This window comes from Sardina pilchardus, chromosome 4 (genome assembly GCF_963854185.1).
Source record: "Sardina pilchardus chromosome 4, fSarPil1.1, whole genome shotgun sequence".
Classification (NCBI taxonomy): Eukaryota; Metazoa; Chordata; class Actinopteri; order Clupeiformes; family Clupeidae; genus Sardina; species Sardina pilchardus.
Window position 1 is genome coordinate 21,078,896 of NC_084997.1, and position 16,242 is coordinate 21,095,137.

The following is a 16,242-nucleotide window of genomic DNA, read 5'->3' on the forward strand; positions in this document are numbered from 1 at the left end:
TCGTGATTCAAAACAGGACGGACAGGAACCGGAAATATTACAGTCCTGTTTTCATCTGAGTTGGTTGAGTCCGCGTACATTTTTGGAGCGTATGGAAGGAAATCAGTGAAAATGGGTCAGTAATCATCCCAACAAGGGGTTTAAATAGAATATTTTGTCGCCCATGAAGTTAACCTATATTTGATGTGCCCATACATTTTATGAGAATTCAGCAACGCTACTATTGATTGTTAAGATCAGTAGCATTAACGACAGCCATGCTAACGATAATAGCTATGTTACGATAACTTAAACATGGCGAGAGTTTAACTTGCTCTTAAGTCGGCCTACTGTTCTGGCTACAGGAACTTAAATACATTGTTTAGTTCTGCGCAACATACGTATTCATAATATCATGCTATTGAGCCCGCTGCATTGAATATTTTGTATTGTTTATACTTTTGCAGGTTCTTTTGGTACATCTGTCAGTTGAAGTTTAATATCTGTGCCTGAAGCCGGGGTGTTTCTCACTCCTGGCGTTTCTGCTGCTCCAGAGTAAAGTAAGAGAAGGAAGTTTGCCCCTTTCCTACTCTGACAATGAATCCATCCAATTTTTTTGGTAGTCAACAGGGTGCCTTTCAGGCCCCAAATAATGCGAACCGTAGCGGGAGTATTTTTCAGTCCTTTGCACAGCAAAACACACTTAACACCCCACAGAACGTGAGCTTTGGACAGACATCAACATTTGGTCAATCATCCACATTTAATCAGCCACCAGCCTACAGCCAGACCACCGGACAGACTTCTGTGTTTGGACAGACCGCAGCATTTGGTCAGACTCCTTCATTTGGTCAGAGTGGAGGTCTGGTTCAGAGCGCTGGACAGACTCCAGCCTTTGGACAGACCTCTCAGACACAAGCCTCTACTACAGGGTTTGGTGCTCCATCTTTTCCACAGTCAACTGGACAGACTCAGGGGTTGATGTTTGGAGGGACCTCTGCGTTTGGAGGGAACCCCCCGTTTGGGCAAACAAGCGGATTTGGTCAGCAGACACCTGGATTTGGCCTCCAGACGGGGATCTCACAGCCACAGGGAGCACCAGTCTCCTCTGGGGCCTCTGGTGGAGCTCAGCCCATGAGCTTTGGCATGCAGTCTGCCTTCTCACAACCCACAGCGGCACCCACTACCTCCTTGAATGCGCAAAATGTCCCGAATGTTGCCCCGAAAAGTGGCTTTGGCATATCTGAATTCAGCTTCAAACCATCCAACGAGGCTGTCTTTAAGCCCATCTTCAGTGCGAGCCCAGAGCCCACTAACTCTCAGACTTCCTCTGAACCCTTCGGGACCACCAAGTCTGCTCCAACCAGCATGGACAGCAGTGGACCAGCAAGCACTGGGTTCTCTCTTCCTGCAGTCCAGAGTCTTCAGACAGGAGGGGGGCTGGGCTTCAGCTTTTCCCAGCCAGCCGCAGCGCCGTCCATCGCTGGCCCGGCTGCAGGGGCCCCTCAGAGGGAGGCCCTCCCGGCCAGCACCAGCTCTGTGACGGGTCCACAGTTCACCTTCTCTCAGCCTGCGGTCCCATCAAGCAGTAGCACCAGTGTGACCCAGTCGACAGCCGTGCCAAGCAGCCCATCCTCCTTCACCTTCTCTGCCAAAGTGCTCCAGGGACATGGGGAGTTGGAAAAGTTTTCCTTCGGAACAGCCAGACAGTCGGCTTTTGGCGACCCTAAGGTGAAGCCTGACGTCACGGCGGACTCTGAGATGAGCCGCGGGAATGAGGGACACTCGGGGGAAAGCACATTTGGCAACTTCGGAAAGGGAACCAAGCGAAAGGAGGAGACCGACGACCTTACTGCTGCTCAAGGGAAGACCGCCAAGGTGGAGGTGGATGTTCTAGGATCAGCAGGTGCTTCAAGGCAGCCGTCAAAACGGCCTCTCCAGCGGAACCGAGCATTAGCCGGAGGAGGGCTCTTTGGGAACGCCATGCGTGGTGTTCTGAAGTCGTCTGTTAATCCTGTCAAGAGGGATCCTCCGAAAGAGGACGATCAACCCCCAGAGTGGGGACAAACTCAGAGGCCTGACCCCCCTGCCCCCTTCCCCCAAACGGGCAGCATATCAGCTCCTCCACCTAGATCCCAAGCTCCAACTCGGGAAGTTCTTGAAAAGGCAGAAGAAATGGGTGAGTGGGTTGACCCCAGACTTGCACGCCTTGCTCTCTGGTATCTTCAGTTTGAATTCTGAATGTGAAATGTGAATTTGAATTGAAATGTCTGAACAATGTCATGATCTTTTTGCCTTTTAAGGTTCACTTGAGGCGTTGGAGCCGGAGGCTTCAACCCCTGAACCTGCGAAGCGTCGCCAACGGCAGGAGAGTTCAGACAGTCTAGGGGGGCTCTCTCCCTCTGACCTGACAGTCCTGCAGTGCAAGGGTGTCCCTCCCAATTTAAACAGGAAAGATGTCATCGAAAAGCACTTCAACCGCTTTGGGAAAGTGCGCAGAGTGTTCTGCAGACCTCAGAAGAATCTGGCCATTGTGCACTTCCAGGACCATGTGAGTCATGAATTGATGATGGGTTTTTCGTTTCCTACTGTGACATTGAAGATCATACTACATTAGTATGTTCTAGTGAGTCACTCCTTTGAAGATATCTTGTTCTTATATGTTTGTGTTCTTTTGTCAGGCATCGGCAGCAAAAGCCAAGAAAAAGGGCAAATCACTACATGGAAATGATCTGACCTTATTCTGGCAGCGAAAGAAGCAAAGTAAGTTGTTACGTTGTTGGGTTAAACTAAGTGAATATGTTGTTATGTGTATGTTAACTGAATGTGTTTCTTGGCCAGACAGTTACAGTTACAGTTACAGTCACAGTTATGATGCTTAGCAGACGCTTTTGTCCAAAGCGACAAAATATCAACTGCCATTTTTTGTCTCTTTTGTTTCTGCTCTCCAAAGGTCCAGCAGGGAAGGACGCGGCGTCCTTGGAGAGCGAGGACGCTGCTGGGGACAACCCGTTCAGCGGGGGCTCCGCTTTTTCAGCCTCGCCGCTCAGAAGGCCGCTGCCAAGGTCAAGTGCTGTTGCTACAAGCAAAGGGTAAGCGAGTGTGTTGCTCTTGTTTTCTCATGTACTGTAAGTACATCATGTCTCAGGCAATTGCGTTTGTATTTTCTGCTATGCCCATTCAATATGGTGTTTTGTTGGACTGTAAAATGGAATATTTGATCAAATGTGAAAGCTGTGTGTTGTGAACACGTTGTTTATTGTAAATGCAGAGCCACAGCTTAGTCACACGTTTTACTTCATGATAAATTATTTACAAGCAAAGGGTAAGCGACTGTGTTGTTCTTGTTTTCTCATGTAAGCACACCATGTCTCAGGCAATTGCGTTTGTATTTTCTGCTATGCCCATTCAATATGGTGTTTTGTTGGACTGTAAAATGGAATATTTGATCAAATGTGAAAAAGCTGTGTGTTGTGAACACGTCGTTTATTTTAAATGCAGAGGCACAGCTTCATCACACGTTTTACTTTACGATGCATTATTTCAGGTCTCCGCTGAAGAAGAGTGTGATAGCCAAATCTCTGTTTGAGAGTGAGCCACAGCAGGAACCTGCTTCTGAGGGCCAGAGCTCTGACCGGTCGGTGAGCAGCCTGCCTTCCTCGCTCTTGCCCCTCGTTGGCCAGCTGGCAGAGACAGCGGAGGAGAAATACCGCCTCCTTGAGCAGAGAGACAAGCTCCTCCGACAAGGTACCCACTCAGAATCAGAATCTGTATCAGCTTTATTGGCCAGGTTTGCGTAAACAAGCAAAGAATTTGACTCTCTAGTACAAGACTTAACAATAACATAGAAAAACAGTAAGAATAGAGTAAGGGCAGAAAGGCTATGTATAATAATAAATACAGTATGTACATTTACAAATAAATAGATGCTATGGGTGGAATAGGGTAATGCAATTGTCCGGAGGGGGAGTGCGGCCTTGTCGTCCCCGTCACTGTCACTCCTGAATTTGCCAGTAGAACATCAGATGAGATACTTGTATTGCTGCTCATTCATGCCCATCAATAAGAAGGGCACACACCTATTGCCGCTTGTTGCTCATTTCCTCATAGTAATGTATTGTCGCTAGTCATAAAACGTCAGTGGTTCTGCTCTGAGCCGCGTTATTACTTTATTGACAAATTGTTGCTCTGAAGACGCCAGTTCTACATTCATTAAGTAGTTAATTCCAATATAGTTTGTCAAGTCCTTTATCCACTTTGTTGTTTTTGTTATATATCGAGGTGAGGTATTCTCTCATTCAGGTTTGTTTGATACATTTTGTCAGGTCGCCCCAAGAGAACAGACCTGGATATGTCCAAGGTGTTTGTGGGGACGTGTCCCGACATGTGTCCGGAGAAGGAGCGCCACATGAGGGAGACCCGCAACCAGCTCAGCTCCTTTGAGGTGGAGCCAGAAACCGAGAAGGTTGGTTTCATCTTCTGCCTACCAGCCAGACTTCAGAGTATGGGTTCTCTACCTTTTACATATACCCATTTTTTTAGTTTTTTTAAAGTATATTTTTTGGCCTTTTTGCCTTAACTAGTATAGGACAGTGAAGAGGTAGACAGGAAACAAGTGGGAGAGAGAGATGGGGCGGGATCGGGATATGACCGCAGGCCGGATTCGAACCTGGTCCCCGTGGGCACTCGGACCCGTAAATGGTATGGACGCTGTAGCCTGCTGTCCCCCCCCCACCCCCATGTATGCTGGTTGACTGCTAAGGACATGCGTCTGTGCCGTTTATCAGGTGGACCACTGTGCAGCCATCAAAGAGTACAGCAGGTCGTCGGCTGACCAGGAAGAACCTCTCCCCCATGAGCTGCGACCACTTCCTGTTCTCAGCATGACCATGGACTACCTGGTGACGCAGATCATGGACCAGGGCGAGGGCAACTATGGGGACTGGTACGACTTTGTGTGGAATCGAACCAGAGGAATTCGTAAGGTTGGTGCATTATTTGTTATCATCTCAGGTTTACAATATCAGCACATATTTACCAGTCAATGAGTACCTTATTGGCCCTTTGAATCAGAGAAAAGCATGCTTGGCTTCCAATAAAGACCCATAGTGTCATGTATAGATGCTAGAATTATGAAAATACAGTAATTTCCAGTGTATAAGCCGCATTGTATATAAGCCGCAGGACAGTGTTTTATGCAAGTTGAAAGAAACAAAACCATATTAATACCATATTAATTGACCCCGTATATTAACCTCATAGCTGAAGAAATTTTGCAAAATCAATGTATAAGCCGTGGCTAATAGTTGGGAAATTACGGTAGGTAAATGTTTGGTGTTTATTTAAAAAAAAAAAAAAGAAAAAAGATCTGTGAAACTATGCACCCTTTGCCACCTCCTCAGGACATCACCCAGCAGCACCTGTGTGACCCGGAGACCGTGTCCCTGATCGAGAAGTGCACGCGCTTCCACATCCACTGTGCCCACCACCTCTGCCAGGAGCCCATGATGTCCTTCGATGCCAAGATCAACAACGAGAACATGACCAAGTGCCTGCAGAGCCTGAAGGAGATGTACCAGGACCTGGCCACGCGCAGTGTCTACTGCCCCCACGAGGCCGAGTTCCGCCAGTACAATGTCCTGCTCAAGATGAACGACGGAGACACCCTCCGGTCAGTTACCGCTGCTGTTGCCTCTGCTGTCTGCGTGATGTTGTAGTCATCACACAGCCTTTCAGTACTAAGTCTGTCTAATACAGTGAGGAGCACATGTATTTGATACCCTGCTAAAACAGGAATATAAAATCATCATTTGACAATTGATCTTAATGCCTTAACTCAAAAAATTAGTACAAATCAAACCGCCAAGGACACCAATTTTCTTTGTGATTGAAGAATGTATCGTAAATAGATAAATGTTTTCCTTAAATGCTAGGGGAAGGAAGTATTTGACCCCCTATGTAACCCTATGGGAATTTAACACATAGGGTTAACATAGGGGCAGGCAGATTTTTATTTTTAAAGGCCAGCTATTTCATGGATCTAGGATATTATGCATCCCGATAAATTTCCCTTGGCCTTTGAAATTAAAATAGCCCCACATCATCACATACCCTTCACCATAGCTAGAGATTGGCATGGTGCTTTTTCCAGTAGGCCTATTAGCCTGTTTGATTTGCATTGAGCTCAATGAGCATCAAACAGGCTAATAGGCCTACTGGAAAAAGCACCATGCCAATCTCTAGCTATGGTAAAGGGTATGTAATGATGTGGGGCTATCTTAATTCCAACGGCCAAGGGAACTTTATCAGGATGCATAATATCCTGAATCCATAAAATAGCTGGCCTTAAAAAATAAAAATCTGCCCGCCCCTATGTTAACCCTATGTGTTGAATTCCCATAGGGTTACATTGGGGGTCAAATACTTACTTCCCCCTAGCATTTAGGAAGAACATTTATTTATTTACGAAACATTCTTCCATCACAAAGAAAATTGGCGTACTTAGCGGTTTTATTTTTACTCAATTTTTGAATTAAGACATTAAGATCAATTGTCAAATGACGATTTTATATTCCTCTTTTTAGGCAACTTTAGCATGGTATCAAATACATTTTCTCCTCACTGTATGTGTGCATCTTTTTGTTATGTTATTAAGTATTATTCTGTTCACTGCAGAGAGGTGCAACAGTTCCGTGAGGAGGTGCGGAATTCCCCAGAGGTGAAGTTTGCGGTGCAGGCCTTCTCAGCTCTCAACAGCAATAACTTTGTCAGGTTCTTCAAGCTGGTGAAGCGTGCCTCGTATTTGGCGAGCTGCTTATTGCACAGATATTTCAGTCAGGTAAGCGTGTTGGTCTACTCATTGTGCAGTACTGTTAGACTGTTCTTTCAGACTGTCTTTTCAAATTTCTATCAGCTCTTAATCTTTTTTTTTTGTCTCTCGCCTTTGTTGTGTATGTCTAGGTTAGAGGAGAGGCTTTGAGAGCCCTCAACGTGGCTTACACCAGTGGGTCACAGAGGCCCACAGCTTTCCCTATCGAGAACCTGGTTAGAATGTTGATGTTCCGCAATGTAGATGAAGCTTCAAGCTTCATCCAGCACTATGGCCTTGCCATGAACGAAAGGTCAGACCTTGTCCTCAGTCACATACATTTAAACAGATGATTATTCAGTTTAACCCTCTAGTTTTACTTTTACAGTCTTTCATTTCATTACAGTGTTTGAAGACATTATCGGTCATATTTACACCAATTGTTTTTCTTTTGTTTTTTTCTCCATTGCAGTATGGTGGAGCTCAGTCGCACAACCTATCAGGAACCGGAGCTATCGTGGCCTCAACGGAAGTCGCTGGACATTGAGAAGAAGAGGACAGTGCTGATTGGTCAGGTGGTGAATGGCGGACCCCTGCCCAATCCGCCCCAGCACACGCCCGTCTGCAGCTTCGACTCCCAGAACAAGTTCAGAGGGGAGGCCCTGGCAGCAGAGCCAGCGCCCTCTGGTGTTCGAGGTGAGAGCATCACTGACTTTCCCTCCTTGGTTATACAAGAGACAAAGATTGTACTGCTTGAAAAAGGAAATACACTGATGTTAGGACACTGCCTTGCCTCTGTAAACGGGAAGCAAAGTGACCCTGACTGAGCACTGCTCGGGGAATGCAATTAGCTTATCACAAAAGGCTGCTAATACTCATTCAGGGGTTCGTTTCTCAAAAGCATAGTTGCTTAGTTTGAATCATTAAACTGATGCTTGACTTTCAAGTCAAATCACAATAGCAATATCTGTCAGGAAAATTGCAATTAGATTTCCCCCCCAAATTTTGCAGCAACTCTTTCAGTGTAGTTCACAAAATCTTCACCATTGGGATCTTCACCATTCTCAGATTTTCAACCACCATTTTAGGAGTTTTTTGTTGGCCTAGGGCCATATAGCCACTACCAGTCAAAGGTTTGGGCACACCTACTCATATTTGTCTCTTTGTAGTTCCGCTCTTCAAGCTGGAGCAGAAGCCTGTTCTGGAGTCGGAGCCCAAGCCCCTGCTGAAGCCCAGGCAGCTGGTGGAGCCCCGGCCTCAGGTTTCGGAGGAGTCGGTCCAGCCTGACCGCGGTGACGCAGCGGGGCAGCCGAGCCAACCAGCGGCCCTGTCTGCACCAGCCCCGGACCTCCAAAGCCTCTTCCAGCCCATAGAGCAGCCGCAGCCCGACAGGCCTCCATCCCCACCCCCCAAGCCAGAGGTCATCTACTCAGATCTGGTGAGCTGCCTGCCATAGTACAACTCATTTTCAACCCGGCATGTATATACCGTTACCGTAATTTCCCGACTATTAGCCGCGGCTTATACGTTGATTTTGCTAAATTTCTTCAGCTATGGGGTTAATACACAGTTAATATGGTGTTAATGTGGTTTTGTTTCTTTTAACTTGCATAAAACACTGTCCTTCGGCTTATACACAATGCGGCTTATATGCGGGAGATTACTGTAAGCTTGGTTTCCTGTCCCAGTCTTCGGAGAGACTTGAGAAACGTTTTATTTAGTGAAATCGCCTTCTTCTTGACTGTGGTTTTCTGTTTATTAGGACATCATGGCGGAGGTGGAGTCGGTGGTGGATGAAGTGCTGCTGGCTGAGGTGGCAGGGGTGGCCAACTCTGCGTCAGAGTATGTCTCCTCAGCCCTCAGGTGAGACAGTCTGGCAGAGCGTCTGAAGAACTGAGAATGAGGGAGATCAGGAGGTATTTCAGGGCTGCATCTGCGACTTGCCTACATCTTGTGTGTTTGTGTCTGCAGTGTGAGCGACGTCCAGTTGGAGGCGATGATGAGCGAGGTGGTGCAGGAGATGCTGCGGGACGTCTCTGCGTCCGAGATCAACGCTGAGAAGGAGCGCATCGCCGAGGAGAAACGCAAGCTGGAGGAGGCCAGGTGGGACTCTGACCTCGTCATTATTTGGTCCAGTTCAGTGTAGCTGCACCCATCTAAGTGTTCTGACCATCTGTGGTTCTCTCCTCCAGACGGAAGCAGGAGCACGAGGCTCTCCTGGACCGTTACAGCGCTGACCTCTGCCATGAGATCACAGAGGAAGTGCTTATTGAGTGCGTGAAGGAGACCGCCACTTCAGAAATTCAGTAAGCATATTTGACCCTTTATTTGAACAAAACAGGCAAGAGTCTTTCTGAGTGAGTGGCTGTCCTTGTCGCCACTTTTAACATGTATTTTGTGCTTGCTTTATTAAGATTAAGGTATATAGACAAATATTTGATTATAATGTTCTGCAGCACATATGTATTCCAGAGTTATAGGCTTGCAGTTAAGTGTATCGTCACTTAGAAATCAATTAGCAAGCACAGGTTAAAGTCGGGCAATGTTGTAGGGCTGTGCAATTAATTTGACTTAATCGAAAAGATTACATTTTTGAGAGTGATCCGTTTCATCATCTGGATGCAGGACGTGGTTGTGTGTTCGCTTGGCGGAGGTCTGTGCTCTCTGAGTGCTTTTCTAGTTGTGAACTGTTTTGTGAAGACTGTGCTGCGTCCTGTCAGGTTGTCTCAGGAGGAGAAGGCGGCGTCTGTGGCCCGCAGCTCCCAGGCCGTGTGTGAGCTCCTGGTGGAGGAGACGCTGGAGCTGGAGCTCTGCAAGCTGGCACAGGAGATCCTGGACGCCGAGCTGCAGCGCATTCGCAAGTTCATTAAGAAGTTAGTAGTGGCATGGCACCTCCTTTGTCTTTGTATGATCCTTTGTCTTGTTTGTGTAGAGGGTGATAGGCTGTAGGTTTGACTTTGCACACACAAATCCCAGAGGGTGATAAGGGTATCACCCTTTTTTTTTAAAAAATCTCTCACCCTGTCCCTGAAAAATATCTGTGAACAAAAGTTGCAGCTGTTAACAACAAAATTGACTGTATGTATCCCTCATTCTTCCTTGCAGTGTTTGATAACAACTGTGTGTGTGTGTCCTTTAGGTGGCGTGATGTGGTGGCAGTGCGCCGGCAGCTGAAGAGGCAGATGCGAGGTTTCCCAGCAGCCCCGTGCTGTGTGGACCCCCGCTTCAAGCTCAAGGCCCTGGCCCCCAGTGCTCCCCTCACCCCCTCTCTGGAGGGCCTGGCCAAGGGGCTGGTCCACCTGGGCAACGCCGGGAACATGGCAGTGTCCTGCACAAGGTACTATTGACACTTAACTGGCAATGTTTTCCCAGAGTGCATTTACAGTTGATTGATTGTCAGCCTTTTGAATCGATGGTAACTCCCATTGTTTCCTTGCAGGCTGCTGAAGTTTAGGAGGGAGGCCCTTCACCAGATGAGGGTGCACTTCTTCTACAGTCAGCTCCTCAGGTGAAGATTGAACAGCGCTGTAGTCCAATATGACCTGTTTTGGTTTTAAATGATTATGTTTTTCCACGTGTGAAAAGATTTGCCATGGGGGTAATAAAATAAATTCTTCCAACTAACTATAAAGTACCGGTTTCCAACGGCCTGTTTTTATCTTTTTAAGCGAATGTGTCTGGACTCCTCTGGACTTGCCCACGCTGGTGGCCGGGAACATCCCAAACCCACCGGACAGAATATTCTGGAAGGCCATGCTGATGCTGCCCAGCAGTCACGAGAGTGATGCCAGCCTCACTAACAGGTAGGAAAGGAGCGGCAAGCGAAAGAGGCGATGAGAGTTACGAAGGATAGAGTGATAGAGTTCAGGTGTGGTGGTGCCTGAATTCAGGCTTGAGCTCGGCCATGTACGATGTCAAGAAAGGCTACTCTCTGTAGCCTCACAAACAGGTAGGAAAGGAACAGCAATAAAACGAAGCGATGAGCGTTATTTATGAAGCATGCAGACCTGATAGAGCTTGAATTCAGGCTTGAGCTCGGCCATGTACGATGTCAAGAAGGGCTACTCTCTGTATTGTCTTTTGAATGTATTTGATCATTTCAAGCACAGATCATTTCCTGTCTATCATCCCTGAGGATGGCCCCCCTGACTCTTACTTTTGTTCTGTCCCCCCCCCCCCTGCTCTGGCCTGCAGCATCCTGACGGACTGGTTGGAGGCGAAGTTCAGTGGAGGAGACGAGCAGGTGGACAGTAGTGACCTGGCCCCAGCTGGGGCTCTGCAGACCCTCACCATCACTAATGGGCTCAGGGAGCTGGAGCAGAGGACACACAAAGTGCACGTCTGCATCAAGGTAGTGCAGGCTGACCTTCTTTTTAAAGCCTCGACTGTGGAACACTGTCGAGTTATCGAAATATTTATCGTTTCTATTGTAAGGAACTGGAAGCAAATTTTTGCGAGCCATACAGTTTGTGTGAATTATTTAAAATTGAGCAAAATGATACACCTGTAATCAGCCTTTCCTCATAAACTCATGTTTATTTTGTAAGGAATTGGAAGCAAATTGATGTGTAGTGACTGGAGCACAAATGTATGTGGAATACAGTGTGTGTAAATTATTCAAAATTGAAGTTATACAAACAATTATATAATCAACCTTTCCTCATAAACTCGCACTTTCCCTCTATTCACACTTTCTGTTTGATTGTTTTGATTGTATTGATTTGCCACCGGACTGTGATTGGTTTGGCATTACTGTGTGGTGACTGGCATCTGTTGATCAGGTGAGCCGCGGGCCCCTGGGGGAGGATGCCCAGTGCCAGCTGGAGGAGGGCAAGGAGCTGCTGGGCACCAACGCCCTGCTGATGCTGCTGCCGCCCACCCTGGGCGCTGGACGTCAGGGGGGGCAGGAGGGAGAGGAGGAGGAGGAAGATGTGTCCATGCTCTCAGCCCTGCTCCAGCTCAAGCAGGTGCAGCAGGCCAGCAGCTGGCACGCCCCCATGCCCCTGGCTGTGGTGGTGCCCGGGCATCTGGATGAAGCCGTTAGCGACCAGAAGCTGGAGGAAGGTACTGAAACTGTGCAGGCAATTGTACAATGACAACAAAGGCTCTTAGTATCTATCTATCTATCTATCTATCTATCTATCTATCTATCTATCTATCTATCTATCTTTCTATCTTTCTGTCTGTCTGTCTGTCTGTCTTTTTGTCTATCTATCTATCTGGCTATCTATCTGTCTGTCTGTCTGTCTATGTTATAATAGTAGTCTAAATCGTCTTGTGAATCTCTCTCTATTTTGTCTAGACCTCATGCTGAAGGCATTAGTGGATGATGGAGTCATCTCGGAGTATATATTCATTCGCATCCCAGAAACCACCAATGACATGCAGGGAACTGAGCAGGTATGTCTACTCGGCTCGTAAATCGTGAAAAATATTGTTCTCCTTTTTGGCCCATTTGACCGATACGTCAGTTATTTACCGTAATTTCCCGACTATTAGCCGCAGCTTATACAGTGATTTTGCAACATTTCTTCAGCTATGAGGTTAATACAGGGGGGACAGTTAATATGGTATCAATATGGTTTTGTTTCTGTCCTGCGGCTTATGCACAATGCGGCTTATGCACAATGCGGGAAATTACTGTAGAATATTCCTTCTGGTGGTGATGGTGGTGTCCTGTGTCCCAGGTCAGCCAGGCGGTGACGTGGTTGGTGTCCCACTCCTCGGCCGCCTCCCCGCTCACCTCTCAGACGCTGGTGGACTTTGTGGAGGCGGGCCTGTGCCACGAGTTCAGCTCCAGGCTCTACCGGGACAAGCAGGATCGGGCGCGGGCGGGGCTGCCCTGCCAGGACCCGGCCCCCGTCATCGAGCTCTACAACAGCGTGCTGGTCTTCCTGGCCGGCCTGGTCTCCGCGGACCAGCTGTCCAGTCTGTCCTGGCCCCCCGCCGAGTTCTCTCTGCCGGAGACCCGAGACCTGCTGCCCCACCTGGACTGGAACAGCCCAGCACACCTGGCCTGGCTGAAGAGGGCCATCCTCAGCCTGCAGCTCCCCGAGTGGGACCTGCCCCCAGTGACTGGTGAGCTGCTGCTGGTAGTGGTGCATGTTTTAGTTACATGCATTAGTTGGTTTATTTATCCCTTCAATTGTGTGGTGGCCAAAAATATTTTAATTATTTAGTTTTTGAATACATGTTTCGTTAGAGGGAATGTTTTAGGGAAATGGTAAAGTCCAGTTTATAACTCAACAATAGTTATGTTCTCAAGTGAGTCACTGTAAGCAAACTCTCAGATGGGTTCATTCACTGCAAATGAGGAAATGAATGAATAAAAAAAACCTCCTGCGTCTCTCCTCTCTCCCTGTGCTACAGCCTCCTGGCCTCGCCTGTGCTCCTCCATCTTCCAGTACGTGTCTCAGATCCCCTCCTCCCGCCACAGCCAGCCCCTGCTCATGTCCCGGCTGGAGAACCTCTTGGTGCGGGTGCGCTCCCAGAGCCCCGGGGAAGAGGAGGAGGACGAGGAGGATCTGAAGGCGGGCCCCTCCTTCCAACACGTGCCCTGGGACGAGATCATCGCTCTCTGCATTGACCACCGGCTGAAAGACTGGCGACCCCCAGAATGCCCCGTGGCAGAAGGTGGGAGAAGGACGGGGGAGGCGGTAGCGGGCAGTGGGGACAATTAAAAAAAATAAAAGTTTAAAAGTCTTTAAGTCGAGACTCGATAATGTTCTTTTGAATGCCTGCTGCACAGCAAATTTCCTTTTTTTTAAAGGATGCATAAAGTGAACTTGAACTTGAAAAGATGGAGCTTTCATGGTGTCATGTCTCACGTTTCACAGATGCCATAACGGCTGATGGCCAGATCCTGGTGTACTTCCAGAGGGAGGGCCTGAGTCACTTTGCGCCTCCGGACAGCTGGGGGGCGGCTGTGAAGCGCACACACCAGGAGAAGCAGCAGGAGTTGCACCAGTAAGACAGCAGAGCTCTAGCCTGGCTAGCGCCTACCACTTCTCAAATGAGAGGTGGTCTGGCAACCAGACGTTCTTTTTCTCGTATTTGAAAAAAATGCCCAGATCCGTTCATTGGGCGCTACGGATGTCTATCAAATGCATCTGTGCATAGCTCATCGTCGTCTTGCTTTCCCCCCTTTTCTGTGATTGGTCCCCTATCTCAGGTAAAAATCAGGGCGGCTGTTTCCAGACTGCCTTAGCAGTGTGAATGAAATCACTGCGCAAGGCAGGATGGAAACACCCAGGCTAGCAGAGCTCTAGAACTCGGAGCCTTATTTCAAACACATCTTGGCTCTGATTTTTTTAAAATTATTTTTTTATGGTAGAATCGCAATTGTAATTTCTGAGGGTGCTAAATAATTTGGTGCTAGTACTTTTTTTTACTTTATTTTAATAGTAACAGTAACAGATTGACAGATTGTAACAGATTGAATTCAGAAACAACAGAAGCACTATCAGATTGCTGCCCCTAGAATAAGAATGGCTAGTAAGGTTGTGCATGTAATGTAACACAGTATATACAAGTTATGAATTATTGTTTGGATGTGTTTTGTTTTTCAGGTCCAAAGCCAGCTCCAGACAGAGCTTCGCCCCTCCGGTGCACGTGCTGAGACAGCAGCTGTTCCAGAGTGTGATGGAGGTGCAGGAGACGCCCCCTGAGCTGGACCTCACGCACACGCCCTCCGCCCGGGACCTGCTGCCCCAGCGCCTGCTGTCCGGCATCGAGCAGGAGAAGGCCCACAGCCAGAGGTCAGAGGTCAAACAGGGTTGTTGGGTCAACGGCATACGAGTGATTATTTGGCCAGCGGAGGGTCGCGCTTGTCCACAGCTTTGGTGGACTAAATAGACACATGGGGTATTAGATGACTAGAGGACTCCAGCACTGTGCATGGGCCTGTTTGTTTAACATTTAAAAACATTATTATTAAGTTCAGAGAAGGGATAGATCCTATGCGCCCCTGCAAACAGCTGAAGGTGCACAACAAAAGACCAACATTTCGATGTTGACTACATCTTCGTCAGAGTCTGTTGATATTATCATTATTATTATTAAGAGCGGTTTCTGATTACTTCAGGCGAACAAACATATTGTACGTGTTGTCCAAGAAGACGACGTGGTCATCATAACCACCGTTTTACTTCCTCTGCCCGCCAGGTTTGAGGAGCAGCTGAGGCGCTGGCTGGACGGGGACTCGCTGGACACGCCCTCGCTGCCCCTGTTCGTCCCCTCCACCCTGCTGACGCTGCCGGAGCTCATGACCCACACCAGGGGACCCCCCGCAGCCACCGCCACGGCCCTGTCTGCCTCACTCACACAGGTACGACTCACACAGCACCCCGACCTGTTCCAAAGACCGCAGCGGCACCCTAAAGAAACACTAAAGAGTTTTTTTTGTACCTTAGAATAACGTTTGCAAAATAGTTTCTGTGGTTCATCAATTCATAACAGGGTGAATGGCACTTCTGCATTGGCTTTGCGGCCCTCTATCGCCTATAACTGCACTATGTAGGTTTACCAGGCTGGGTAGCGGATCTGTAGTTCGATGGAATGAGACATGAGAATGATGGAAAATACAAATTTGCTTGCTTCGATGTTGCACTACATCATACTTTTCTAAAATCATGCAACATACTCTACCTTGTCGATGGACATCGTTTTGTTGGATAAACAAATGGCGTGCGTGTGACAGAGGAAAAGTGCTTTTGGGTTGCTTTAAGTCTAGTGTCGTTTACAGACAGCGTGGTTGTTTGTTTTGTGATTGAGCGAAACTTTTTGTGCCTGTTCTTGTAGGCGCCTGACGCTGATGATCCAGAGAAGTCTGGTGGTGACCGGCTCAAGAGACTGTCCATCGCTCAACGCATTCAGGATCTGAATCGGACGATCGCCGCCAGTCGAGAGGAGGAACTTGCCTTTGGACTTACCCTCAGTAGCCTCTTGGACATTGTGGAGGACTGAGGAGAGACTTAAACCTATTTCCTTCACTGTTTACAAATGATACCTTGGAAACGCCTTGATAGCACATTGAATGAGGTTCATTCTTACTTCAGTTGTATATTCAGTTTGATCAATGTTACCAAAATAGAACTTCTTAAGTTTTTACTATTACAGTTTTGTTTGTTTGTTTGTTTGTTTTAGCAGATGTTGCTTTTCATCATCATGAGAGTTTGAATGATTAGAAGCTCCTGGATGGGGGTTGAATGATATTTTAAATATACTTTGCGTTCAGAAGTCGTGTGAAAATCGTCAAATTGCTTTCAATGTGTTCATTTGTTTCATTTCTTTGTATGTAAGTGTTTTTGTCAGCGAAATAAAGAGTATTTTTTAGTATAATGTTGTTGTGAATTGCTGTGTTAATGAGCTAGTTTATGAATGGGTTGAATGGTGGTGATACCCATACTCCGCCCCTTACTCCGCCCCTTCACATTTTGATTGGATACCGTCTCCTC

The 16,242-nt window shown here is 47.5% G+C and overlaps 1 protein-coding gene across 1 annotated transcript; it reads left to right on the forward strand.

Annotated features, from left to right (window-relative positions):
* Nucleotides 1–9: 9 nt before the first annotated feature.
* On the forward strand, nucleotides 10–16,126 carry mcm3ap (minichromosome maintenance complex component 3 associated protein). The gene is made up of 29 exons (XM_062534517.1): nucleotides 10–115; nucleotides 447–2,158; nucleotides 2,283–2,530; nucleotides 2,661–2,742; nucleotides 2,933–3,071; nucleotides 3,527–3,726; nucleotides 4,305–4,444; nucleotides 4,767–4,964; nucleotides 5,382–5,650; nucleotides 6,655–6,817; nucleotides 6,940–7,100; nucleotides 7,260–7,483; nucleotides 7,957–8,225; nucleotides 8,550–8,650; nucleotides 8,759–8,890; nucleotides 8,980–9,093; nucleotides 9,508–9,660; nucleotides 9,927–10,124; nucleotides 10,227–10,295; nucleotides 10,456–10,590; nucleotides 10,982–11,138; nucleotides 11,569–11,851; nucleotides 12,090–12,187; nucleotides 12,475–12,865; nucleotides 13,157–13,420; nucleotides 13,624–13,753; nucleotides 14,356–14,544; nucleotides 14,951–15,113; nucleotides 15,587–16,126. The coding sequence occupies exons 2-29, from the start codon at nucleotides 577–579 to the stop codon at nucleotides 15,749–15,751; spliced, it is 6,417 nt and encodes a 2,138-aa protein (XP_062390501.1). The 5' UTR covers nucleotides 10–115; nucleotides 447–576; the 3' UTR covers nucleotides 15,752–16,126.
* The last annotated feature ends 116 nt before the right edge of the window (nucleotides 16,127–16,242 follow it).

Coding starts and splice junctions, on each gene's coding strand:
- mcm3ap (XM_062534517.1), top strand. CDS start 577: ATGAATCCATCCAATTTTTTTGGTAGTCAACAGGGTGCCTTTCAGGCC. Junction 11,852..12,089: donor CGACCAGAAGCTGGAGGAAG/GTACTGAAACTG, acceptor TATTTTGTCTAG/ACCTCATGCTGAAGGCATTA. Junction 12,866..13,156: donor GGACCTGCCCCCAGTGACTG/GTGAGCTGCTGC, acceptor CCTGTGCTACAG/CCTCCTGGCCTCGCCTGTGC.